This window comes from Boleophthalmus pectinirostris, unplaced genomic scaffold (genome assembly GCF_026225935.1).
Source record: "Boleophthalmus pectinirostris isolate CB_2022bp ecotype Guang Dong unplaced genomic scaffold, ASM2622593v1 HiC_scaffold_4, whole genome shotgun sequence".
Classification (NCBI taxonomy): domain Eukaryota; kingdom Metazoa; phylum Chordata; class Actinopteri; order Gobiiformes; family Gobiidae; genus Boleophthalmus; species Boleophthalmus pectinirostris.
The window spans coordinates 27988490-28015873 of NW_026571353.1; the positions used below are offsets into that span (position 1 = coordinate 27988490).

The 27384-nt window shown below is 37.8% G+C and overlaps 1 protein-coding gene across 2 annotated transcripts in view; it reads right to left on the bottom strand.

Annotated features, from left to right (window-relative positions):
- Positions 1–27384, bottom strand: part of ipo11 (importin 11) — a 280362-nt gene that overhangs the window by 27044 nt on the left and 225934 nt on the right. The window contains exon 30 of one of the 2 annotated variants that reach the window (XM_020932323.2): positions 5529–8609. The exons of the other annotated variant lie outside the window; for it this stretch is intronic. Coding sequence (XP_020787982.1) covers positions 8445–8609 — 165 coding nt within the window. The 3' untranslated portion in view covers positions 5529–8444. Of the gene's footprint in view, positions 1–5528; positions 8610–27384 lie in introns of those variants that run through there. 2 annotated transcript variants of the gene reach the window in all.

A 27384-nucleotide genomic window follows, 5' to 3' on the forward strand; every position in this document is an offset into this window, starting at 1 on the left:
GTCAATGTTTTCCAAACTTTTTTTCTGGGGACCCATATTTTAAAAGTCAAACCTTCGCAACCCAAGTCAATAGACATTATTCGTAAATCACAAAATAAATTTGTGACAATTATTGAACATTAATGAGGATATTTTATTGTTGACTGAGTGATCGTGTCTCTCTGAACAATTAGTTTTACTGTATTTCTCGGAAGGCGCACCAAATTATAAGGCGCAATATTAGTAATGTTGAATCCTCTTGTCTATTTTCATACATAACGAAACAAACAGACGGCACTTTTTTATTTCCTGTGAGGAGGACTCAAATATACATTGAGTAATAATGTGTTTAATGCAGCTTTGCGCACGTTTGTTTACGTTTTACAGAAACAAAACTTAAAATCACATGGCTAATTTGCATAAACGATAAGTGATTAAAATAAAAAATAAAAAATCTGCTCGCTCCTTGTGCATTGATGTGATCAGCTTCTGTCAGACTAAAGAACATGACTGAGTGGAATGGGACCAGACAAAGACTGAGACCGGTTCAGTCCTGGTTCAGTCCGTATGTGGCGCTAAAGTCCGGCATCGCAGTTTATGTCACGGAAACAGATTTTTTTCCAATATTCATTGAAACACAGAATCAAAAACTGAAAAAAAAATGAAGAAAATATAGATATATTTTATGATTATTATTAGTTTTATTTTGAAAAACGAATGAATGAATGATACACGGCTTCAGTACCAAACTGTGAAACAACATCTCTGTGGAGAAAAGCGTTTGACGGACTCTCCACCTGAAAAGTTACACGATGCACGTTTACCTATTAAACAATATCTTACTTGATCCAGAAGGCCGGCACAAGTATTTAGCTACAAATCACAACAAGGTGAGCAGTTAAAACGTCTTACGAATAATTAAAGAGGAGACGTCAATGTGCGACCGGCAGTGACAGTGAGGAGGGAGAAGACTATAGACTGTGAAATGGCTCTTTGCACTGATCCACTCCAGGGCCACAGCCTATTCATTGTGGAGCACTTAGAACACACAGGGTCAGTGCTGGAACACTAGAGTTTTGTCATGTCCTCTGGTCTGGAGAGAGCAGCAGGACTTCAAGTGGAAATGCCCCGAGGACTGAAGGAGTCTCACTAAAAAGACTGAGGAGGCAGGGACTGGAGGACTAAAGGGGAGAGTGAGGGGGGAAGAGGACTGGGGTCTGGTGGACTAAATAGGAACATGAGGGAGAGGGGCGGGGTCTGGAGGACTAAAGGGGTAAGTGATAAGGAGGAGGGGTCAGGTCTGGCGGACTAAAGGGGAGAGTAAGAGGGGAGGAGACCGGGTTCTGGAGGATAAAAGAGGAGAGTGAGGGGAAAGAGGTGTGGGGTCTGGAGGACTAAAGGGGAAAGTGAAGGGGGAGGAGAGGCGGAGTCTAGAGGAATAAATGGGAGGGGGGGATCTGGAGGACTAAAGGGGAGAGTGAAGAGGGAGGAGGGGTGGGGTTTTGAGGACTAAAGGGGAGAGTGAGAGGGGAGAGGGAGGGGTGGGATCTGGAGGACTAAAGGGGAGAGTAAAAGGAGCAGAAGGGGTGGGGTATGGAGGACTAAAGGGGAGAGAAGGGGGGGTATAGGGGTAGGGTCTGAAGGACTAAAGGGGAAAGCATGTGGGTAAGGATGAGGTCTGGAGGACTGAAGGGAAGACTGAGGGGCATGAGGGGCAGTGTCTGGAGGACTAAAAGAGAAAGTGAGGGGGAAGAGGGGTGGAGTCTGGAGGACTAAAGAGGCGAGTGAAAGGGAAAGGGGGGTGGGGCCTGGAGGACTAAAGAGGCGAGTGAGAGGGAAAGGGGGGTGGGACCTGGAGGACTAAAAGGGGAGAGTATGCACTTGTATAGTTAGACACTGTAGTGATGTGTGGTTGTGTACACAGTTTGCATCTATCTTACCCGCACAGTAGAAGACTCACCGAAATACAAGGACAGCTGGGTGCATGTGTCTCCCCCACTTCAATCCTTCCTCCCTCTATTCTCTGATCGTCTTCATAAATCCACAAAGCCACAAAGAGGAACAGTACATCATGAGGTGACGTGAGGTGAACTTGTAGCTCTGTTTCAACTCACATTAAAGTCCCACACACTGGAGAAACAGGCAAGAGTAATACACAGAAATTTGGCAAGGTAAAAATATTGAAATGCTGCTACACTTTTCTTACTTTGTCTTCTTAAACGTGCATAAAAATGACATTTAAAAGGTGTTCATGTATTGCCAAATCAATACAAAGTTAACTATTGTCTAGATAAGATTAGAATGAGTAGACACTGTATCCTGACTGCAGACTGCACACCATGTAAGTGCACTGCCGAACTCCTTTTACAAAATGCCAGTGTTGAAATGCCAAAGAGAACAGCAGTGCAAAATACTTTCAAATATAACCATGTTTAAAGAGGATATATTATGTATTCATGTGACTTTAAAGGGCGTTCTGATCTATGTTGTAATGTTGTTTCCTCATCACAAACTTACCCAGAGTTAGGGGTGGGCGATATATCGATATTTTAAATATATCGAGATAGTTTTTAAACTCGATATGAATTCTGACATATCATATATATCGATATAATGCTTATATTCAATTCTGATTTCGCCGCTTCGCTTGTTTACCTTCTCTCTCGTCGCCTTCGCCTCCCTGATTTTGTTCGCTCGTGTCTCATTCACTCCTCACTACCGCCCTGAACGCCGAAAGTTGGTGCCAGTGAAAAGCTTCAAGAACCTTTTCCACCATTTACAGACAAAACCATCAGCAGCACATCCTCATATTCCACCGAGTCGCGTCCTTTAGCCCGAAAGAAGCTAAACGAGCTGAGCTGCATGAGAAGTGCGCTGTTTATGCAAATGAGCCACGCGCTTAAGTTTCGTTTCTGTAAAATGTAAACACACGTGCGCAAAACTGCATTAAACACATTATTATCTCAAACGGGCTGATGTGGCTCTAGAGTGCTTTATATGCTTTATATATTGTAAAGTTTAGCAATGTAAAGTTTATTTATGCAGAAGATGTTAATTAATAATCTGCTGCAGTGTCACTTGTACAATAGTGTTTGGAAACGTTGGGTTTGATGTGCAGTGGATTGTGGGAAACCTCAGAGCTCCTTACTGCTGAATAATAACATGGATCTATTGAAATAAGGAGCCTCCTGAGCTTCCTCAGCTAAATGAGCTCATGGTTCTGGTTCTGGTTTGGATAACAGAGTTAATACAAAGATGAGCTTGTGTTGAGTTGGTTTATTTATGAATGAAAAGAAGGAAATATGTTTTATTTATGCTATTTTACAGTTAAATTATTATTTATGTAATTAGGGTTTTTTGTAATCTTAAATGTTCCTATATGAACTGCTGACCTCTTACACTTCAATAAAAAAAAATAAACTTGTGGAATTTGGCAGATGTTTTTGCAGTTTTCAGTTTTAGGGGGTTATTTTTTCTTGAACATATATCGAGATATATATCGTATATCGAGATATAGCAAAATATATCGAGATATATTTTTTGATCCATATCGCCCAGCCCTACCCAGAGTTGTGTTTCATTTCAGTCACACATGTTTAACACACAGGCCCTGAATATTTTGTTTGAGGTTCTTCTCACAAATGGAAAACTCTCTGTTCCACCTTGTGATGTCATGTGTGCTCCACTGTGTTTCTAAACTCCATTCAGCTTGACTATTGCCACTTGCTTGTCTTCATGGAGATGTTATTGTTTTGTATTATGGTATTAAATGTGTCTATCTAGCATTTATTTAATTACAGTTTTTCATTATTATATTTATTATTCATTATTCAAAAACACTTGTACTCTTTCCAGGCAAAGCAGTAACGTCTCTATGGGGACAAACAGTTGGCAGCTCTAACTAGAAAAGTTACACGGAGCACCTTTAACTCATCAATTATGCATGGAAGAGAAAGCACTTCCTTCTTTTAAGGACATTTGAGACCTGCACAGACCGCAGACAGCTGTGGAAATGAACAATGTTAAAGACAGAAAACAAAACAGAAACAAAAGCTCTGGCAACTGGCGAGCCATCAGGTAAACACTGTTGTGGTAAACGCATTATCATTATGAAAATATTTAAATGACGATGGAGACTTCTAGATGGAAATCTCTTATGCAGCAATTAGCAACTTAACTTTATTGCTTTAGTAAACACAAAATGGTAAACTGCTCCTCCAGCTCTGAGTATGATTTTTAAAGGTGCATTGTGTAACTTTTCTGGTAAAGAGTCTGTCATTAGTTTGTCTTCATGGAGATGTTGTTGCTTTGTCTCGAATGTTCCATGGTAGAGATTAAACCTATCCGTCTCAAGGACTATACTAACTATACATTACTACATTACAGGTCAGATCTGTGGAGAATCGCCCTATTCGAAGAGAGAATTACTGTATTTTTGTGCAAAAGAAACGCCAGTAATTAATGCAGGGTAGATAGATATGTTTAATGTCATACCAAGAAATAAAGTCGCAGGCCTCCTGGGGACCCGTAGGACTGCAGGGTTCTATTCCGACGCAAAACAGTGCGGCGTGGGACACATTGCGGGCGTGGGTGGGAGCGGACTGCACAATGAGGGAGCGGGCAGGTGGGATGATAAACTGCAGTCCCGCAAACTAAATATGAGTGTAAATTAAAATGAACAAATGATTTATGTTTGCTTATCATGCATCATTTGTGCTGGACATTTTATTTGGCATTAATAAAAACATTTTAAGCAGCCTAAACTTGTGGATGTGGTCTAATCTCGTGCATATTTTAAACAATTCCTTTCTGCTTCTCCATGTTTGATAGATCTTAAGAAAGCAAATGTCCACATCTTGCAGGATTTGCAGGTGGGAGCGGGACAAAATATCGCAGATGCAGGCGGGAGCAGGAATGAAAATTACAATTCTTTGTGGGTGGGAGCAGGACTGAAAATTCTGTCCTGCGCAGACCTCTACCGTGGAACATTCCAGGCAAAGCAATAACATCTCCAAGGACGCAGGCCGGTGACGGGACCCTCCAACAGAACCAGAAATGCACCTTTAAAACATTATAACAAATCTCAAGTCACTGAATAAGTCTATTAAGTCCCTGCTGTATTCTCACATAACACCATTAGATGCCATCTACGTTACTTCTGTCTGACAGTGTACCAGCTTTGGCCTGACAGAAAATGAACAGAGAACACAGGTAAGTCTGAACCATAGACTGAAATATATAAATTGGCATAGCTAATCTGCTAGTTGCCGAGTTCCAAATAGAAAGTAAACACTTCGGCTCCATCGAAATGACTTTAAAATGAAAATCTGTCCCCCCTCTCTCTAACTGCTGCTATGAGCCTCGCCATTTTGGTCTTAAAATGTTCGTATTAACCTGCTGTACATGATCCTGGTGTTTTTATTTTACTATTTTGCCGGTAAATAAATTCCTATTCCCAATATGGAACTCAGCTCAAAATTTCCTCCTATAACCACCAGCCTCATTGAGCTTCATTTGACTGGAGTCGAACACTATGAGTAACGTCACACTCAAGTTAGTCCTCTTCTTTATACAGGTCAAAAATATGAAATAAACATACATACGGTAGCGTTAAAGTGTCCTCATTGAACAAAACCGCATAACACTGGTATTTAATTAAGAGCATTTCATTGAGGCTTTTACACTTTTTCCATTTCTGTTACATTTCACTTGCACTTTTGTCAAATTATACCCAGAATCCTTTGCAGTTTATATACATTGACAAGCTCATAGTTCATAAAGTTGCTATTCAAACCATAATGACACTTTGTGATGTAGTTGAAGGTTGAAAGGTGACACAGTCCGCTGGTTTAGTCCACAAACACAGCCACTCGTGCTTCATGATCGTGGTGCTTTTGGGACATTTACAAAAGGATTTAAAGTGCATATGACAGCTTTCCGTGGTTTTCTAACAATGATTCAGTTTGGTGGGATGTTTATCATAGTTTTACATCGCTCAATTGGCAGTTTGTGGAAAAACAGATGAAAATAAACGTACAAAAATGCAGAAAGTAGCGGACACAATCTCTGTTATCAACGGACAATTTACAAGCAATGAGGATATTTTAGGACAATTTAAACCTTCATTTTTAAAAATAATAGTCATATATTTTAGTTTGTATAATCGTATATTTTGCGCTTGTTGACGATTTTTTTCAAAGTTATAAAGTTATGGAGTTACCTTTATGCAAGTTAAATCTGCTGCATGTGTCCAGTAGGAAATAAAATGATAAGATCCCCCCTCCAAAAAACTTAAATTCATTGATGTGAGCTATGTTTTTGTGAAATGAGTCTAACCTGTCATATGCACTTTAAATGTGATACAGTTTTTGGCTATTAAAGTGCTCAGACACACTGAGAATTAGCAGCAGCTTGTATTTACAAAGAAATGTGGTTCAACACTCATCCTACACATCACTTCTCCCCAAAAGAAAAAAAACTAGCGTCCATTCAGTAGTCATTTCAGCTAGGCCGTTCATTTATGACATTGTCTTTTTCTAAAAATGGTCAACACAAAGTACAAATAAAGGGTTTCACATGCACATTGTCATCCGTACTATATACATACAAAATACACTGTTCTCGCCTCTGAAGATTAGACTTTGTAAACACTGCTTTAGGTCCTTCAGGTTTCGGCTACAGTCTGTTCCATACAAAAATAAAGAGTCTCCCGCCGTGGCACTGACACAAAATGCTCGAAATTCGCCCCAACTCGTGAACGCACAGACAGACAGACAGACAGACAGAAGATACTCGTCGTCTGGGAGGAAGCTCTGGTGTAGATGGTTCAAAGTGTGTGATTTGAAAATGCAAAGGTGTCTCTACATTTTAATGCAGCACCAGGAGTCCATCTCGATAGAAGGACACAGAGGAGTTGAGATAATAGAGAGGGGCTTAGAGCGGGGATAATATGAGAGGACAGTGGAGAAGGCTAGCTGTGGATATAGATAAGGCATTAGCATGGGCAGAGGTTAGCGCGGCTCCAGACTCACTGCTAAAGCAATCTAGAAAAGTGACTTGAATGCAGAATTACACGAGCGGTTTTGCAGTTTCTTCATCAAACACATACGTGGAGTTGTGTTTTGTTTCATTCATATATTTAACATAGAAACCTTGCATATTTAAGCAAAGTTCTTCTCTCAAACAGCAAACACTCTGTTCTACATTGTGATGTCATGTGGTAATACAGGAAGTGCTCCATTGTGCTTTAAACTCCATACACTTTCACTAGAATAAACTGGATAATTTCAGCCCTGGAATTGCCAATGTCTACTGAGGAAAAGTTAAAAAGGTAGATGTTAACATGAAAACTGCAACTTAATGACATCACAAGGTGGAAAAGTGCATTTTGAGCTTTGGAGATGTAGACAGACTAATAATAAAGGATTACTCAAACGTGTGTGAATGAAACAAAACCGAATTCCAGATATTTTTGATAAGCAACATTATAGCATGACTTAAAACTGTACTATTTAATCAATATTTTTCTTATTTCAAGCTACACCTCAACTCATATTGAAAAAAAAAAAAAGAAATAAGTTGGTCAAAAGGTCAAAATATCAAATTATTCAAAATTCATATCGACAAGGACCTATTCAGTCCGACATGCACACATCAGTACACGCAGTTCAAGGTGAAGGGTCTTGAACATAAAAGTGAGGACGTGTTGCCAGAAGTGAGGATCAAACCACTACACCTCGAACTAGTGTGCGTCTAAATAAAAATACATACATTTGCGCTTTGTTTTTGTAAGCGTTTTCAACTACTGTGTCCAAGTAATTCCCCTTGTGGATAAATAAAGTTTGTCTGAGCTTTTCCTTCCATTCTAGGTCTTAACGGTGCATTGTGTAACTTTCCTGGTGGAGGGTTCGGAGATGTTATTGCTTTGTCTGGAATGTTTCACAGTGTGGTATTGAATCTATCGTCATGGAAACCAACACGGACAAAGTTGCAGGTCAGATCTGTGGAGAGGCAAACTCACTCACAGTTTTTCTAGGTATTTTTGAGCTATAAAACCACCTGTAACTGAATAAATGTAAGGTAGAGCTGTTTAATGTCATACTGTGGAACATTCCAGGCAGAGCAATGACATATCCATAGCAACAAGCAGGTGACAGACCCCCAATCAAAAAATTACGTAGTGCACCTTTAAACGAGAAAAAGGAAATTGCGAAAAAAAACATGATAAAAGAGCTCAGATGAATATTCTGAATTCAAGTGATTTTTGAGCGAATATTTTAACCAAAAATTTCGTAGTGCACCTTTATACGAGAAAAAGAAAATTGTAAAAACATGCTAAAACAGCTCAGATGAATATTCTGAATTCAAGTGATTTGGAGCGGATATTTTAGCAGTGCTGGAGAGGGGGCAGAGGCGTATTAAAGCGAAAGGAGGGAGGGTGGGAGAGGAGGCGGTGGAGTCGACGCTCAGAGCGCATGGAGGAACTCTTGCAGCTGCCGCACCAGCTCTGTGTCCACGGTCTCCATGAGCAGACTGAAGCCCTGGTCTCCCATCATGCTTTGCTGCGCCTTCAGCTTCTCATACACCACCTGCTGCAGTGATACGGCGTGCACGGGGTCCTCCAGGGCCAGCTGCAGGGGCACAAGAGAGCACGCACAAGATTTAGGAGAAGTCACTGGACACATTCACTCACACCAAGCACATAATAAAATCGGATCACTAGAATAATCAGATAATAATAATTAGATCAGATTTTTAGTGTTTGCCCAAGAGAAATCTGATCACTAAAACAGCTGGTGGCATCTGTCAGTTAATTGGGGATTTTTAGAGCAAATGTTGTATGTGTAGGACAAAGCACAAAAGCACAGTGAATTTTAAAGGTCTTATATTATGAAAAAATGATTCTTGTGAGCTTTTAGCCGTGTTATAATGTTGTTACCTCCTCAAAAACATATGAGGAGTTGAGTTTTGTTTCATTCACACATGTTTGAGTAACTCTTTAATACTAGTCTCTCTATCTCAAAATGCTCTGGTCCACTTTGTGATGTCATGAAGCGGTAGTCTTCAAGTTAACAGCTACCTTTTACCTTTAGTTTAATTGAGACGGGCAATTCCAAACCTGAAATCATCCAGATGATTCTAGAAAAGGTCTATGGAGTTTAGAAACACAGCGGAGCACTTCCGCATCACATCACATGATACTGCATGACATCAAAAGGTGGAACAGAGTGTTTTCTGTTTGAGGGATGAACTCAGCCTAAATATGCAGGGTTTGTGTGTTAAATATGTGTGAAGGAAACAAAACACAACTCCAGGTCTGTTTGTGATGAGAAAATAACATTATAACATTTATCAGAAAGTAGTGTAATAAATTATTTTCACTCTATAACATTTTCTATTTTCTGTCTTTGTCTAAATTAATTTGTCCTTTTGTCTAGCCATAGTCATCATGGGGCAAGTTCTGTGAAAGAATTAACAGTGAATATGTTTGAGGAATATCATCACCATAAAAAAAAAACTTCTGAAAATATTAGTTGTGAAGCATAACGGTTTCAATTTAAGATGGCTATCATTATTAAAAGAAACATGAAAGGAAAACAAAGTACTCCTAGGATTTGTGTTGTGCTTTCCAGTCTTGACAGGCCTCTCAAAGAGCTCCTCTGCAGTAATTATTCATTCGCTCCTCTCTCTGTAACCACAGCAGCCCTGAGGTACACTGACGGGAGCAAGTCTTACCAATCTGCACCATTAAAACTCCACCAATCACTCGCACGCCACAAACAATCGTGCACGGTGGGTGAAGTGTCTTGCCAAAATGCACAACAGCGGTATGAACCATCGACCTTTGGGTTTTAATCACACTTTTCTGACAGGCTTTCTGTAAGCAGAGACTTAATGGTCAGATTTTTAGACAGACGCACTTGTTTGTGTTGTTTTATTTCATTCACACATGTTTAACACACAATCCCTGCATATTTTTTGTCTGAGTTGTTGTCTCAAACAGAATGTAATTGTAATACAGGAAGTGCTCCACTGTGTTTTTAAACTCCATACACCTTCACTAGCATCATTTGGGTAATTTAAGACCTGGAATTGCCTGTACTGAAAAATAAAATGTAGCTGTTAACCTGAAAACTACCGCTTCATGACATCACAAAGTGGAAAAGAGCATTTTGAGCTTTGGAGATACTGACAAACTAAAAACAAAACACAACTCCAGGTATGTTTTTGAGGTGGTAACATTATGACAAGACTTAAAGCTCACGTGAGTCAGTTTTATGTAATATAAAGCTGCTTTCCAGTGTATAGAAATCGTGCTGTATTTCAGCTGACTTTGAACCTGCCCGAGTCACAGCTCAAAGAGTCTAGAGCATTTCAGTGCAGTGTGTGAGTGTGTGCGTGTGTGTGTGAAGAGAGAGTGCCTTATGGAGCGCAGAGGTCAGAGCAAAATGACCAGATTTGGAGAAAGTAAAAAGAGAAGGACTTCAGAGGACCAGACAGAGCAGCAGCAGAAGCACCTGATTAAAATGACAATGAAAAAACAGTCTCACATTTAGAGACAAAAGGCAACAACTGTAAAGCCAAGTAAGTTTTAAAACAAACTAGTTCTGTTTTCAAGGTTTTAAGACAATAAAAATCAAACAAAGTGCCTTTATATATATTGTTAAACTCAATCTGATGATACTGTGTTAATCTGTGTTGTTACTGCAGTATTCTGTATTGATATATTGCAGTATTGATAGTTCTTTCTGATTATTAAAGGGCCTATATTATGCAAAAAAGACTCTTGTGAGCTTTGAGTCATGTTATAATGTTGTTACCTCCTCAAAAACAAACCTGGAGTTGTGTTTTGTTTCATTCTCATGTGTCTGAGTAAACCTTTATTATTAGTTTGTCTATACGCAGGATTTGTGTGAATGAAACAAACACAACTCCAGGTATGTTTTTAGTGAGAAAACAACATTGAAACACAGATAAGAAAATCGTGTAATAATTAAAGGCCTTTAAAGATACAAAAAAAAAAAAAAACTTAATTCAAATCAAAATCGTGATATGAATTTTTGGCATATCACCTACACCTGTTCTTAGCCCTATTTGGTTAGTCTTAAAGGTGCACTATGTCAGTGGTCTCCAACCTTTTTTGTGCCACGGATCGGTTTTAAATCCGACAATATTTCGTGGACTGGGGGAGTCCTGTTTTAGTCCTGGTTTCAGACCTGGTTTAGATCTGTTTTAGACTTGGTTTAGATGTGTTTTGGACCTGGTTTAGTCCTGGTTTTAGTTCTGGTTTAGACATGGTTTAGTCCTGGTTTAGGCCTGGTTTTAGTTCTGGTTTAGACCTGTTTAAGTCCTGGTTTAGACATGGTTTAGTCCTGGTTTAGTCCTGGTTTAGACCTGGTTTAGACCTGGTTTAGACCTGTTTAAGTCCTGGTTTAGACATGGTTTAGACCTGGTTTGGACCTGGTTTAGTCCTGGTTTAGACCTGGTTTAGTCCTGGTTTAGTCCTGGTTTAGACATGGTTTAGTCCTGGTTTAGTCCTGGTTTAGACCTGGTTTTAGTTCTGGTTTAGTTCTGGTAGTTCGGAGGGGGGGGTTGGAGTGGTCCGCGTGACATACGGGAGGGGGCACGGTCCACACGGCATATGGGAAGGGGGGTTCGTGTTTTCGCGGCTCGGTACTAAACAACCCATGACCTGGTACTGGTGGGGGACCCCTGCACTATGTCACTGCTTGTTTCTATGGAGATGTCATTTCTCTACCTGGAATGTTCCATAGTATGACATTAAACAATTCTACCTTACATTTATTCAATTACAGCTGGTTTTATGGCTCAAAAATACCTAGAAAAACGCATTCTGACAGAGAGCGGGGTCACCTCTCCACAGATCTGACTTGTAACTTGGTCTGCCTTGGTCTCCATGAAGATAGAAAGGTTTATTACCATACTGTGAAACATTCCAGACAGAGCAATAACATCTACACAGAGAAAAGCATTTGACGGACCCTCCACCAGAAAAGTTACACAATGCATCTTTAAGCATGTCTGCGTGCGTATGAGCCGTGAGAACACTAGAACGTCTGTGTAATAATGACAGCACTGTAACCATCAAGTTGTACAATCCTCTTCTGCTCGGAACATATTGAACTTGTGAAAAAAAAATAAAAAATGAGAGTACAGAATAAGTAAAAGCAGCAGCGTACTTTCTCAATCCAGCCCATCCATCTCTGTCGTTTTAAAGGGTTTCTTATGTCATAGGATTCGGTCATTACAGTGGAGTGAGTGAAGGTGCAATAGCTTTGATTTGACAGCGGATGATAGCCTGAGAGATCACACTCGTCGGCCCACCTTGACAATCTTGACCTGCTATATGAGTGATATCCCAGCGCTGCCTCGTCTCTGGGTAATAATAAAAGTTATATGTTGACAGGAGCAATCAAGAATCAAGCTACAGTTGACAACAAAGTAACTGAAAATGACTGACAATGTTTTGCTTGTGTTTTGTGAAAAAAAGTATTGATACTTTTTCACAACAGCTAGAAGTGCTGCGATGTAGAGTAAACATCATTTCCAGTTAATGCTTTTCTGTGGCAAAATATCTGTGGAAATGTCTCACGTATTTTCCATCAGCTTCATAAATCTGTCTATCCTGATTCATCAGTCGGTTTCACTTCATGGAAACCATCTGACCTTGCAGCATTAGGATTCGTTCGCTCGATGGTAGGCGGATACTTTATTATTTAACCAATCGCTGCTATTTGGTCATGATGTATATAATGCGCCGGAACGCTCAGTGGTGTCCAAGTAATTGCCAGCACAACAGCAAACAAAGCAGAGAGGAACATGTCTGTCAAAGATCATTGTCATTTCTGCCAGGTGAAATTGAGAATTAAAGGTGCAATTAAAAAATATGAAGTTTGTATCATCTATATCCATCTCAGCCTTTTGAGATGGATATAGATAGCCTCTTTGTTTACTGTTGTGCTGTACCACAAAAGGAAGCCAGACAGGCGCTTGAGTTTGACATCATGGCTTCACAGCTCTTCGCTGATTGGCCGGTGTGCGGTCTACAACTTCCGGAGTTCTTGCAAACCCTCTAGTGTATTCTGATTCCTGACCTCGTCACTGGAGAGAAATGAAATTGATCTGAGGCACTAGGTGGTGCCAGCCTGATTAAAATCTGCCTACCCCATCACCAAATTTTCCTCCAACAAGGTCAACAAAGGACATACTCTGTCCATGAAGAATTTATCCACATCTATGAATATAAGAAAGACGAAAGGTTAAAGGCGAACAACGACTAGCATTAGTGAACTACTCCTGAGCAAAACTAATGTTATGGTCATGAATAAAACATAAGTAACTTGTTCTGATTCTACAATTAAAATAAAAAATGGATTTCATGATGTAAATACTTGCATAGATAAAGAGACTTGTGCAGTTTAAATGCTAGACATGTAATCTATAAACATTTGTAACATTCGAACTGCATAAATCTCTGTCTGTGCTAATATTAACATCATTAAACTGATTTTTAATTTTAATTCTAAAATCAGTCTGAATTCCTTATTAATGAATTACTTATTACTTATGTTTTATTCATGACCATAATGTTACTTTTGCTCAGGAGCAGTTCACTAATGCTAGTTTTTGTTCGCCTTTACATTTTCGTCTTTCTTATCTTCATAGTTGTGGATAAATTCTTCATGGACAGAATTTGTCCTTTGTCAACCTTGTTGGATGAAGATTTGGTGATGCAGCAGATTTATGAAGCTGGTGGAAAACACGTGAGACATTTCCACAGATATTTTGCCATTGAAAAGCATTAATGTAAGTGAAAAAAGGTCTATTGATAGTTTGCAGTCGTCACTCTAGGGTGGTTCTGCATGTATGTCTATGGCGGAATAGGGATACAACGCAGACATTAGCAAACTGCCAAAAAAAGTCTGAAAATTCAAGAAAAACATACTAAATTGATTTCAACAATACAATTTTCAGGAGACTGTGGTCAACTGAAAGTTTCATGGTCCAATTTAGGTGTATGAGAGCAACTAAATGGGAAAATTGTTGGCTACAGTTATCTTTTATCTTTAAATCAGCTCAACTGTTGTAATTTCAGCTAAGTCAGTTCTTTATGGTCAGACTGTGGAGCAACAGAGCGTCAGACAGAGCAGTGCCTCCAATTAGCATCACCCTGCAAAGTATCAGTCGTAAACTTTAAAACAGCTCATAAAGTTGTTACTAGATAATATTCTGACAGCTGTTCAAACTAAACAGATGCAAAGTCTAGTCATATTTTTTTTGGACAAGAAAGGCAGTTACAGAAATAAAAAAAACAAAAAAAAATAAAAATCCTTGACAACAGGAGCAACAGTGTGGGTGAGTTTGAGTCGGAAAATACAATTTCTACTGAGCAAAATGAAACAATGGATCATTTTACAATCGGATAGAACACCGCTGTAAACAAAAGCATCAACCAAAACCTAATATCTTTTTTAAGTTTCTTGTTCTGTGTAGACTTGTCAAAAATATAGAAAATCTGATCCGTTCTAAAACTGGTATTGAAACTAGATACTGATTTGAGCAGGTATCAATACTAAAAGAGTCACATTCACAGGACAGAAATGAAGGTTTTCTGAAGAGCTTTAGAATAAAACCACAATTACTGAGGGATATACATATAACACCACACCGTAATACAAAATGTACGATGCAATTTTTCCGGTTGGGGTCCCGTTACCTGCTTGTTTCTATGGATATGTCATTGCTTTACCTTCAATGTTCCACAGTATGACATTAAAACAGCTCGACCTTACAACTTTTCAATTACAGGTGGTTTTACAGCTCAAAAATACATCAAAACACAGGCATTCTGACTGTGAGCTGGGTTGCCTCTCCACAGATCAGACTTGTAACTTGGTCTGAAGATAGAAAGGTTTAAAATCATACTGTGAAACATTCCAGACAAAGCAATAACACCTCCATCGGGAAAAGCATTAGAAGGACCCCCCACTAGAAAAGTAACACAAAGTACCTTTAATATTGAAAATCACATTCTGTTGTTTTTTATTATCATCGTCATATTGGGATTGGAATTGATTATGGAGTCTATTCATTAGAAAAATCAAGTACAATAATGGTATTTAAAAAAAAAAAAAAAAAAAAAAAGGAAGCCAAGATGTTGTGCATAATAGTAAAGATTTCTGTTTGCAATAGACTGAAATGAAATGTACTGATTTGAAATATTTTGAAGTAACTATCAGTGTTGATGTATTGTCTGGAAAAAGGAAAAAACATAACATGATAACATAAGACGACTCTTCTTTCTGCTCCTTTTCATTATTTCTTGTATGTTTGATGTTGTGACATTGTTAATGTCTTTTTATACTTTATGAATGAAATAAATAAACAATAATAATAATTAGTATCGAAATTTCAGTCACTGAGGGAGCTTTTGGTCTAAATATTTCTGAAACGTTTTGTAAATCCACAAAGCTGCAGTAAAATTTGACATGCGACAGACAAACAAAAGCCAATTTAATAAACCTTGAGCAACCAAATTTTAAATACAGGGTCCTAAGGTCAAATCAGGGCTGTGAGATTAATAAGAAAACCACAAAAGCTCTGATTATAAGGTAATGCAATATTCTCAAGCAACAACTAAAATCCATCCTCCCAGAGGGTTTTCTAAAACTGCTCAGTCTCTTTTGAAACACATGAGACTTTTTGCATTGGTTTAGCGGTCCGTATTTCAGTCTGCTTTCAAACAATATTGCTCCTGGTTGTGTTTTAAATGTGCACTGTGAACTGATTCTTGATTTATAAAACATTAAAACGAATCACTACGACCCTGTTGACAGTGAAACGAATCCGCGTATCACTGTATCACCGTTCTGGAAACGATCTGCGTCCACACACGTCGTTTCTGTGTCCGCAATCCTTCCTTATCCACACAGCTTTGAGCATATTTGTTTACGTTTTACAGAAACGAAACTTAAAACCTCATGGCTAATTTGCATAAACTGAGCGCTCGAAACATCTTGCTATTGTGCGCTGGTGCGGTTCTGCTTCTGTTGGACTAAAGGACACGGCTCAGTGGATTATATATGTGTTCTTTCTGTGAGGGATGCTCTGCTGATGGTGAGTCTGTTCTGTGTTTCTATCATGTTGGAGATGGTTCATGTGAAACTTTTCAGAGATTACGCGTCTGCAGGTCGTATGCATAGACCGTGTATATGAATATATTCTAGCCTCTTAGTGTTTTGGTGGTGAATAAGCTACTTTGCGGTGCATAGACCTACATCAATCTATCAGTGTTTTCAGGCGTCCACACAGTGCCAGATCAGATATGTACTCAGATGAATTCATGGGAGCTGGTGGCACCAGATCGTTCCGTCTCTGGAGGCGTTTTCCATCGAATTAGTGAGGACGAACACTGCATCAGCAATGAAAATGACTCAAATAAGTACTAGTGTGGACGGGGCAACTGTTCTTGTGGGGTGTCCATTATTGGCTTGTTTCCATGGAGATGTCATCGCCTGGAATGTTCCCCTGTATGACATTACACTCATAGCTTACATGTATTCAATTACAAGTGTTTTACTGATAAGAAACCATGCATTTTTACTATTCCACAGACCTGACTTGTAACTTACCCTTCTAGTGCAACCTGCATGTTTTCAACCGTATTTTTATACTATTCTGCACTTTTCTTCTTCTCTTTTAATGTTGACTATTTGTTTTTATTTGTTTGCATTGTGGTTTTAATGTATTGCATGAATTGTGATACACAAATAAAGCCTATCATGGAACTTCTCTGACAAAGCAGTAACATTTCTGTGGAGATAAGCAAATAACGGACAGCTCACTAGAAAAGTTGCTACGTTCACCTTCAGATGGCAATATTTTTTATTTTTTCCAGCTGTAGTTAAAATGCAAAATAGGGCTCTACAATGAAGAGTCAACACAGGAGATACTGACTGCTACAGAGGTCAAGGAGGAGAGCGAGGCAGTGAATAAATCAAGTGACAAATAATTCAAACAGAAACGTCTCACGCCATTATCGTGAAAATAGTTCTGAATATTGTAGTGCTGCTCCATAGATTTAAGATTATGGTGGCAATTTATTTATTTATTTTTTTATTTGGATAATTTAATCTCATTCATTCTGTGATGTATAAATATCCCATACTGCCTATATTTAATTTTTAAGAAGTCATTTTGATCAGTGTAGTCTCTTTTCTAAGCAGGGGTGGGCGATATCTCAATATTCAAAATATATTGAGATATTTTTTAAACCCAAAATGGATTCTGACATATTGTATATATTGATATAATGCTTATATTTAAGTCTGATTTCCTCACTGTGCTTGTTTGCCTTCTCTGTGCATGCTCCCACTCCAACGGCACGAGGAGTGAGCTGTTTTTTTTTTTTTTTTTTGGTCTTACGGTTTAGTTTTAAGTTTTGTTTCTGTAAAATGTAAACATATGTGCGCAAAGCTGCATTAAACAGATCTCAAACAGGCTGATGTGGCTCTATAGTTGTTATGGTTTATGTAAAGTTTATTTATGCAGAAAATTTTAATGAATAATCTGCCGCAGTGTAGAACTTGTGCAATAGGGTTTGGGTTTGATCTGCAGTGGATTATGGAATACCTCATAGCTCCTTACGCTGGTAAGGAACATGGAAGTAACCTTCCGAGCTTCCTCTGTTGAGTTGAGATGTTTTATTTTTGAAAGAAAAGAAGGCAATATATATTATTTCTTCCTTTATTTTACAGTTAAATTATGTATTTTATAGTTAAAGAATTATTTTTGTTTACAGGGATTTTTTATTTTTAAATGTCGCAGAAGCACATCAACTGCCTAACTCTTCTCACTTTTTTTTGTCGAATTTGACATATTTGTTTTTGGAGTATATATTAAGGGGTTATTTTTCCTGTACAAATATCGATATATATACATATTGTATATCGAGATACAGCAAAATATATCGAGATATATTCTTTGCTCCATATCGCCCAGCCCTATTTCTAAGTTTATGATAATACGATGAACAACAAAGTCTTTCATATACATTCATACACCAATGTACAGACGGATAAAAACAACTGCATTCATCTGTAGGAGCTGGAATCGCACCACCCACCTGTGGGTCGGGAGATATGACTGTTCTACCAACAATGTTTTAATATCAAGAGCAGGATTTGAACTGGCAACCTTTGTATCAAAGGGCAAGCACTGCACCAACTGAGCTGCTGCCACTTGTGGCTAAAAGGTGCATATTAAAAAACTGGAAGGCCTCTGCTCCTCCCAGACAGACTAATTGGATAAATGAACTATTATCATACTGCACTCTCCAGAAAATGGGGACACAAGTGGACTTTGAACAGACATGGACTCTTTTTTTAAGCATCTTGACTAGGGGTGGGCAAAAATATTGAAATATCACTATATCGCATCATTTAATGTGATGATACAGTATTGAAATCATGAGCTGCTGTATCGTTATATGGCCAAGAGTATTTTTTGGTATATTTTGTGAAATTATTTTTGTTACAGTGCTGCAGTTTTGTAGCTTTTTTGAAGGAAGGAAACTATTTTATGCAACACATTTGACATATTCACTGTTTTGATGATTAAAATGTCTGTGCGTTTCTTGTTAACTTGGCAGAAGAAGTGGTTTAACAAAGACTTTTAGTATCTCCGCCATGATTTAGCCAGTATTTTTTATTGAACTTTATCAAATCGATTTCAAACATATCATATCAAAATGAAAGTGCACTGTATCAAGCACAAAACAAAAAAATGTTTTCGTATGTATAATTTCAAAAAAAACAAAAAACAAAAAACAAAAAAAGAACTTTAAAGAGTCTTTTATCATTAAATATAAATCTAATCTAATCGCAATTGCAATGCTTGTCAGAAAAATCACAATACCATTTTTTCAGCCCTAATATAAAGTCATATTTTTGTTTATTTGTATTTCATCGCTGCCTAAACCCACCACGTCACATATTGTAGGAGTGTTGTTAATTATGGGACCACCGGCTTCACTTAGTCCCCCATAATTGTTTTGACGTTTCTCACAGAATAATTACAGTTATTTCACTATAGCCTGACCTCCCTCTTGAACCCTTTCAGAGCCAGTACTGCCAAGCCACTAACCAACAATAACCCCACAGGCTCCTGAAAACTGTCGATGTCACTTTAAAATACTGGTAAGCGCAGAATCTCGCACGTATAGCATATAAAGACGTAGACATCTAGTAGAAAAGCAGTAATGTAATGATCCTTGTGAACCGCTGACCCCAGCCAATCAGTGGATGGACTACTTGTCATGCTAATTATGTGTGTGCCATTACAGTGCAATCAAACTGTCTGAGAGCAGCTTAATGGAAAAACATTGTAACCTGCATTTAGCACCAGGGCCTGCCAAGAGAGATGGGCGGTTCGTGTGCTGTGATTTTGTCCTTGTTTTACATAAATTATAGATACATTTACAAAGCGATGAACAAAACCAGTGTGACTAGAATACAGAGATGCACCAGTACAGTTTTATTTTAGTTCCAGTACTCCAATAAATTTCATATTTTGGCTGTACTGGATGTTCATTTTTTTTTTAAACATTGCAAAATTGACTCTTTTTCTGAGATTTAATTAATGTTAGAATGTTGTTACCTCATCAAAAACATACCTAGAGTTGTGTTTTGTTTCATTCACACGTTTGAGTAACCGTTTAATATTGAGTAGTCTACATCTCCAAAGCTCAAAATGCTCTGGTGTAACTGGCGATGTCATGACATAGTAGTTTTTGATGTTAACAGCTTTTACCTTTACTTCAGTAGAGACTAACAGGGCTAAAATCATCCAAATGATTCTAGTGATGGTTTATGGAGTTTAAAAACACAGTGGAGCACTTCCTGTGTTAACACAAGACATAACAAGGCGGAACAGAGCGTTTTTGCGATATTTGAGAGAAGAACTCTGTCTAAATATGAATGGTTTGTGTGTTAAATTGGGGTGTAACGATATCCAAGTCTCACAATATGATATTGTCACGGTAAGAAACTCACAGTATAATATTTATTGCAATATCGTGGGAAAGCTCACGATGTAACAATATCCAAATCTCTTGGTACTATATTTTCACGATATACATCTCACGGTACGATATTTAGTGCGATATTTTATGGAGGCTAAACAACTAAAACTGTTAATACGCTAATTTTTCCTCTTAAAATGCCTTGACAAGACTTAATCCAAAACCCAAAGAACTAAGACTTAAAAGTGATTAGAACTGTTATTTCTTGTAATTCGATATATTGTGATGATCCACGATATTATTGTGAGACTTTTTATGTCATGATATTTCGGTTATTGTTATAACATATGTAAATGAAAAAAAACACAACTCCAGATATGTTTTTGATGAGGAAATAACATTATAACAGAGATCAGAACATAGCGCAGCCTTTAACTCTTATGGCTTTTTACTGTTGTACTCCTATTTAATGCCAGTCATAATGGCCTAATCCCAGACGGATCAATAAAATGCCAGTTATCTAAATAAAAAAAAAAACAACAAACACCATTGCATTATTACATTTTCTGCTCATGCAGCTTGTATTAAAAGGATAGAAGTGCACCATGTCTGAAGCTCCAGAGGGAGGAGAAATGGAACAACTAGAACTCTGCCGGTGGATGAATGCAATATTCAATGATTTTTTCAATACTAAATTATTCACAAGATATCAATTCCACAAATGCAACTCTCAATACACAAAAGGGCAGATGGTTTGATTGGCCCTGGTAAAAGATTAACATTTCTCCCTGGTTTTGATCATTACATTGAAGAACGTCTTTAGTTTTGAACCTCGAGGCCAATAACGTACTCAAATCTTAGATAGAGGGGCTATTGCATTGTAAACAAAATAATACAGAAATGGTTGTTTTCACTACATGTCGCGTTAAAGTATTAAAGCAGAAAAGAGTTTACTTAATAATAAAACTACAGAAACTTCAGTGTAAGCTTCCAAACCAGGGTATAAGGTCATATTCCTACTTTTTGTGTTTTATTTTACACTCCACTGACTTTTTGCAACAACAACAACTGCAACAAAGACACTAAAGGCCTAAAGCAGGGGTACTCAAAATGGGGCATGTGGGCAAAACTTGGCCCTTCAGGGGAGCTCTAGTTTTAGCACATTTCTGATGGACCATAACGAATGGCTTCTAGATAGAGAATATTTTTTATTAATCAGAAATTGTTTATTCTATGTTGTAATTTTTTAAGTTAATAATGCTGCGGTGTTTGTTATAAAATATTACAAAATTATTTAAATAATGAATTGGTCACTGATAGGGCTGTAACAATGTCCAAATCTCAATTTACGATATTATCACAATATGCATCTCACGGTACGATATTTCTTGTGATATTTTGGAAAATCTAAAAGAACTGTAGATAGGACACTTACTGCTTTTAAAATACCTTGACAAGACTTTGATGCGAATCATTCCTATCATAATCCCAAGAATTCAAGTTAAAAAACATATTTCTTCATGTTGACTGCCCTGAAATGAATCATGAATCATACGTAGTTACTTTGTTTATTAACTGTTGCTGCTATAAAACCATGCATTTAAGCAAAGGAACTCCGCAATTTGATATATTGTGACAGCCCATGATATTATAGTGACACTTTTGATGGTATATCACGATATTTCGGTTATTGTTACATCTTTATTCACTGACGACTATTCCAAACTAACTGATGATTTGATTATTGTTAAAGGTCCTGTATTACCAAATTTACTAGTAAGATTTAAGCCATGTTATAAAGTTGTTATCTTCTAAAAAACATACCTTAAGTTGTGTTTTGTTTCATTCACACACGTTTAAGTAACCATTTATTATTAGTCTGTCAACATCTCCAAAGCTTTAAACGCTCTGTTCTGCTCATTGACAATTCCAGGCTTGAAATGATCCAGATGATTCTAGTGAAGGTGTATGAAGTTTAAAAACACAGTGAAGCACTTCCTGTATTACCACATGATATCGCAAGATGGAGTGTTTTCAGTATGAGAGAAGAAGTCAGCCTAAATATGCAGGATTTGTGAGTTAAACATGTGTGAATGAAACAAAACACAACTCCAGGCATGTTTTTGATGATGAAACAACATTATAACATACACCAGAAAGTTGCATAATGTGTTTTCTTAGTAATGAGAATCCAAAACATTGTCAGCATCGCCCATCCCGTTTCCATAGTAACGAAACCATCTTTACTATGTTTTCTCATAAGTCAAAGTGACTCGCCGTCAGCTGTTTGGTTGTGTACTCCCTTCATCCTCTCCTCCTCCACCTCAGCTCCTAAGTGCATTGTTTACAGACCTTCGGCACGGGGCCAGGCAGATCTGTTTGCAGTGCTCGCTCTGATAACCACATCCGAGTGTTTGCGCAGGTAAATTAAAAATACGTGATAAGATGGAGAGGCGCTGACGGTATTCAGAAGAAGACTGGAATCTAAATACGTGGCTTTGAGAAGACTGTTGAACGCCGAGGACACCTGCTGTGAGGAGGCAACACAAAACACAAAATAAAAAAAAAAAAAAGGAAAAGTCTAAGCCAGAACAACACACATTGTCCAAAGTTTGAGATAAACCCGGAGAACCTGCAAAACAAAGCCACACAAAAGGAGTAGGAATGTTTGGAACTGTTCTGGGACAACGGAAAACTACCTATATGGAAAATGCTTCTCCACAACATGAGAAGTAACATGACCTAAATATAAAAAGCACCTTGTAGGGAAGTTCAATATCAGAAGTGCCCTAATATGTCTCTGATGAATCATAACAGTTGTGTAATGTGGTTAGTAGTGAGTCTAAGGAGTTGATTCAGAAAAGATTACTGCAAAAAAATAAAAAAAATAATGCTGAATAAGTCTGTTGGGTTAGCTGTAAAGTTTGCAATTTGTAGTTCTAATGTGGTCTGTTTCAATTATCAGATTTAAAGGTCCTATAGTACACATGGCAGCTTTAAGCAGTTATAAAAACAAACCTGGAGTTGTGTTTTGTTTCATTCACACATGTTTGAGTTATCTTTTGTCATTGGGTTGTCTACATCTTCATCTTGTCATGTCATGTAGTAATAGTTTTCAGGTTAGGGTCATTCCACGCCAAATCTTCGAATGCCTCCGCCCAACCATCTCAGATTTGACTGAAAAAATTCTAGGAGGTTCACACACTTTCCAATAGGAAAAGTCCCAAATTTTAGCTCCCAACTTCTTATAGTTTTGTCATTAGAAATATTTTGTCAACTCTGCCTTGACCTGTTTTGAGCAGAGTTTTCTCAGAGGAGCCACTTTCAGATTGCTGTATCTAAAAAACTATTTAAGGTCGGTCCTTCAGATTTTCAAGGGTTAAAATCTGGCAAATGTACTTGAAGAATATGGACTTTTACACATGTGCTTTTGGTTTATCAGAGGTTTCTGGGGGCTTGAATTTGCTTGAAAATTCTACTCTTCATATCTGAGGGCATCTTTGAAGAACTAAGGAAAATGCAATTTCAAAGACAGGTTTCAAAGACAGGGTTGATATTGAACATACACCTTCCCACTCATGCGTAGTACTTTGTATTTTAAAACAGACCCTCTGTGATAAACGAAGATATTAAGTGTTAAAATTGGATGTTATACCAAAAAAATGACAGCACCCACCAACATAAAATGGACTGTTTTAGAAAGACTGGATGTCTGTTTTTAACATATCCAAAATGATAAAACTATAAGGAGTTGGGAGCTAAAATTTGAGACTTTTCTTATTGGAAAGTGTGTGAACCTCCTAGAATTTTTTCAGACAAATCTGAGATATTCAGGCGGGGGCATTTGGAGATTTGGAATGACCCGTTAATAGCAACCTTTTACCTTTTGCTCAGTAGAGATGGGCAACTCCAGAGCTGAAATCATCCAAATTAACTTTAAATTTAAACTGAATTTATTGGTTTGCTTTAAAGGAAGAGGAAGAGGGAAGAGAAATGAAAAAAATAAAATAAAATAGAACTATGAACTAAGAACTAAGGAGATGATTCAGAAAAGATTACTGCAAAGAATAACTCTAAAGTTTGTTAGGGTAGCTGTAAAGTTTGCAAGTTGTAGTTTTAATGCTGTCTATTTGTTTCCTTGCGGTATTTTCCTATCATCTTAAAATATGCACAGTAGTCTAATCCTCCACCTAGGTACTCCTGAGCAAATATAAACAGATTTATCATATCTTAAACAGCACTCTAGTTCAGGGGTGGGTAATTATTTTTCTCAAGGGCCACATATGAATCCAAGCATGTGGCAGAAGGCTGAACCAGCGCCATCACTCGTAAAACTAATGTCCATAGACAAATTTCTATATATATATATAGGTTGATTTATGATGTTTTACATGTAGTTACAAAGGAGTCACAATGCAAACATTAGCAAACAGTGTCTGAAAATGCAATAAAAAGTTAATGGTTCATGTAATTTTATGTCTGAGAGATTTATTTAACAGGCATCTCACCTGCTGTAGTTCCAACCAAGTCTCTTTCTGGTCAGATTGTGTTAAAATAAAGCACTGTGACAAAGTCTAACTTGAGTCACAGCGCTTCACATTGAGTAGTACATTCAGTTAGCATCCCAGTTGATGATATCAGGTGCAAAGTCTGAATAATCCATTACTACCCTATCACTATCAAAAGCTCTCTATAGGGCCTTATCTTGCCCAGGTCTGCTCTAGTTGGAGTGGACTTGTTTAAATGGAGCCCAGTGAAGGCTTGGTGTTGCCAGCAGCACTAATCACTTTCTGGAGCAGATGTGAAGGGAGTCAGGCCAAGTCAGAGCAGAGAGCCCCATCCACAGACCTGTCCTCTGAGCTGATCCACAGTGAGAGATCTGCCACTGCCCTGATACACACTCAAAAGACTCAGCACACATAAAGTAAGTAATGAGTAATATGATGCTTATAGACAACTCTGTTTTGATACTAAGGAAAAGATATACTTTCTGTTTTTTATACAGTAGAATGATGGGATGGGATGAGACTATTTTTATGAAACGAAATGTCTTTTAATAAATTAATTGTGGGGTTCAATTCACAATTTTGACTTCATCATTTTAATCATTTGTTTAATTTTATACTTTTGCTTTCATTGCATTACTGTTTTTTGGAACTACAGCTTCTCAAGAGGAGTTAGTACGGTTAACCTTTTTTTTGTCCAAGACAAATGCAAAATTTTACCTCACGAGGTCTTGTAGCATGAGATCTTTCCATTCTTGGACAAAACAAAAGTAGTTTTTATATTACCATGTGATATTTTATGGCTCATAAGACCATTCAAAAACTACTGAGGAGGTCAAAGTCTTATTTAAGAAAAAATTCAGTATCAAATAAGTCTAGTTTAAATAGTGTTAGTGAAACCTAATATTGAAATTGATATTTTGACAACCCTAAATTCTAAACTGTGTGAAAAGTGAGTTTCATGAAAAGTGTGATATAATGTACAGTCAATGTATGTCTGAAAAAAGGTGTAATCCTGGCATTAAAAATACTTACTTTTTGCCACATAAGTTAGATAATTGAAACTCAAAATGTTCATTTAATAGGAAATATATCATTCAGACAATGGGGGAGAGGAAATGCGGAGTATAGGTTTTCTGGTAAGTCCAAAATTGTACAAAATTGTTTTTTCAGTCAGTGGCAACACAAGGATCATTCATCCTGAAAAAGGAATTACACTGGCGAACCTCGACAAACTCTGACAAATACACTTTGATCCAACTATACATCAAAAACAGAATTAAGTTTATAGACAGCAACACAAACCTATCATTTTCACAGAGCCGTGTCCTAAAACTGCTTTGACCCCCAAAACAAGAAGACAATGCAATAATACAACTGTGGTTTTTGATGTTTTAACTTTTTCTGGGCACTGTTGATTCGGTACGGCGGAGTTTATGGGGTAAATCCTATTTGGTCCGAGTTGGATTTGCTATTGCAGCGCCGTAAGTGTCCGTCAGTGGAAATGGCCTCGCAGCGGGGGGTGCAGTATTTATCCAGTTCTCATAACAGAGCCACCTCCTCTCCTCTTCTGATAGTCGCTCCATCACCTCACCAGGACGCCAAGTTTAGCAGAAATTTAAAGAAAGCCAGGACGCTAACAGGAACTAATGATGCAGCAGCTCCTACGTTTTTGGAGCTTCATTTGGCTTCCTGTGGTGTGTGTAGTGTACTATGCCAACTCCAAAGCAAATACTCAAACTGCATGATGAGTGAGACCTTTCTGCTCTTCTCATTCTCATCCTTCCCTTATTTTAAACCATGTTACTGTGACTGAATACTACAGCACTAACAGGGATGGATTTGTATTGGAAAAATCGCCACAATACAAGAGGACTGATGTATTCTCTCTACTAGATTTATATTTTTAATGAAATGCATTATTGAGTACTCATACGACCTCTTGTACATATTTAAGATACATTTGTATTACTGCATTTCTATATTTTTACTTGTACATTGATGTAATTATGCCTTAATTGCCACTTATCAAAAAATGTACAACCAATTACCATATTTTTCAGACTATAGTTTGCACTTTTTTCACGGTTTGGGTGGTACTGCGACTTATATATTAAAATTTTCATACTGTTAGCTGCGAGAGGGCGCTCTAGGCTTGTGTGTCAGTATCTGCTACGATTATTACTCCTGTACCACTGTCACTTCACTCTACTGTACAAGTCACCTGCAGAAAAAGCCGCTGTCCTGCCTGTATCATGTCGGTCAATCGCTCCATTACTTTTGTACCAATGAAAATAAAAAATGTAAGTGACTTCAGTGAAAACTGTAATCATCCTGTTGGGATTCAGAAAGGCCAGAATAATTCTAACTGGACGTGATGCCGAGTCTGACGAAAGCAGGACAACAGGAAGAGGAAGCGGCGCTGTTTACCTCTGTAGGTCGCGTGTCATGAGTTGCTCAGAAGTGACAGAGGATGAAGAAATCAATGGATTTAGTGATTTGGAGTGAGATGGGGAGTTTGGTAAACTTGTTTTGTTCTGTTGTTTATTCTATAGTTATCTGAATAACTGTTCATATGTGACGTTAACAGCCTGTTATTCTCTTCTATTGTTATTACTATAACTTGCCTTTCAAGATGAAATGCCGGTTCCTGGTCTCTGATTTTATAAAATAAAGTTCCCCCAAAAAGGGCAACTTATAGTCTGGTGCGACTTACATATGTTTTTTTCTTCTTCATTATGCATTTTTGGCTGGTGTGACTTATACTCCGGAGCAACTTATAGTCTGAAAAATACAGTATATAATTATGCCTTATTTGACCCCAGTCTTGCTATATTTGCCACTTCTTAAAAAATGTAC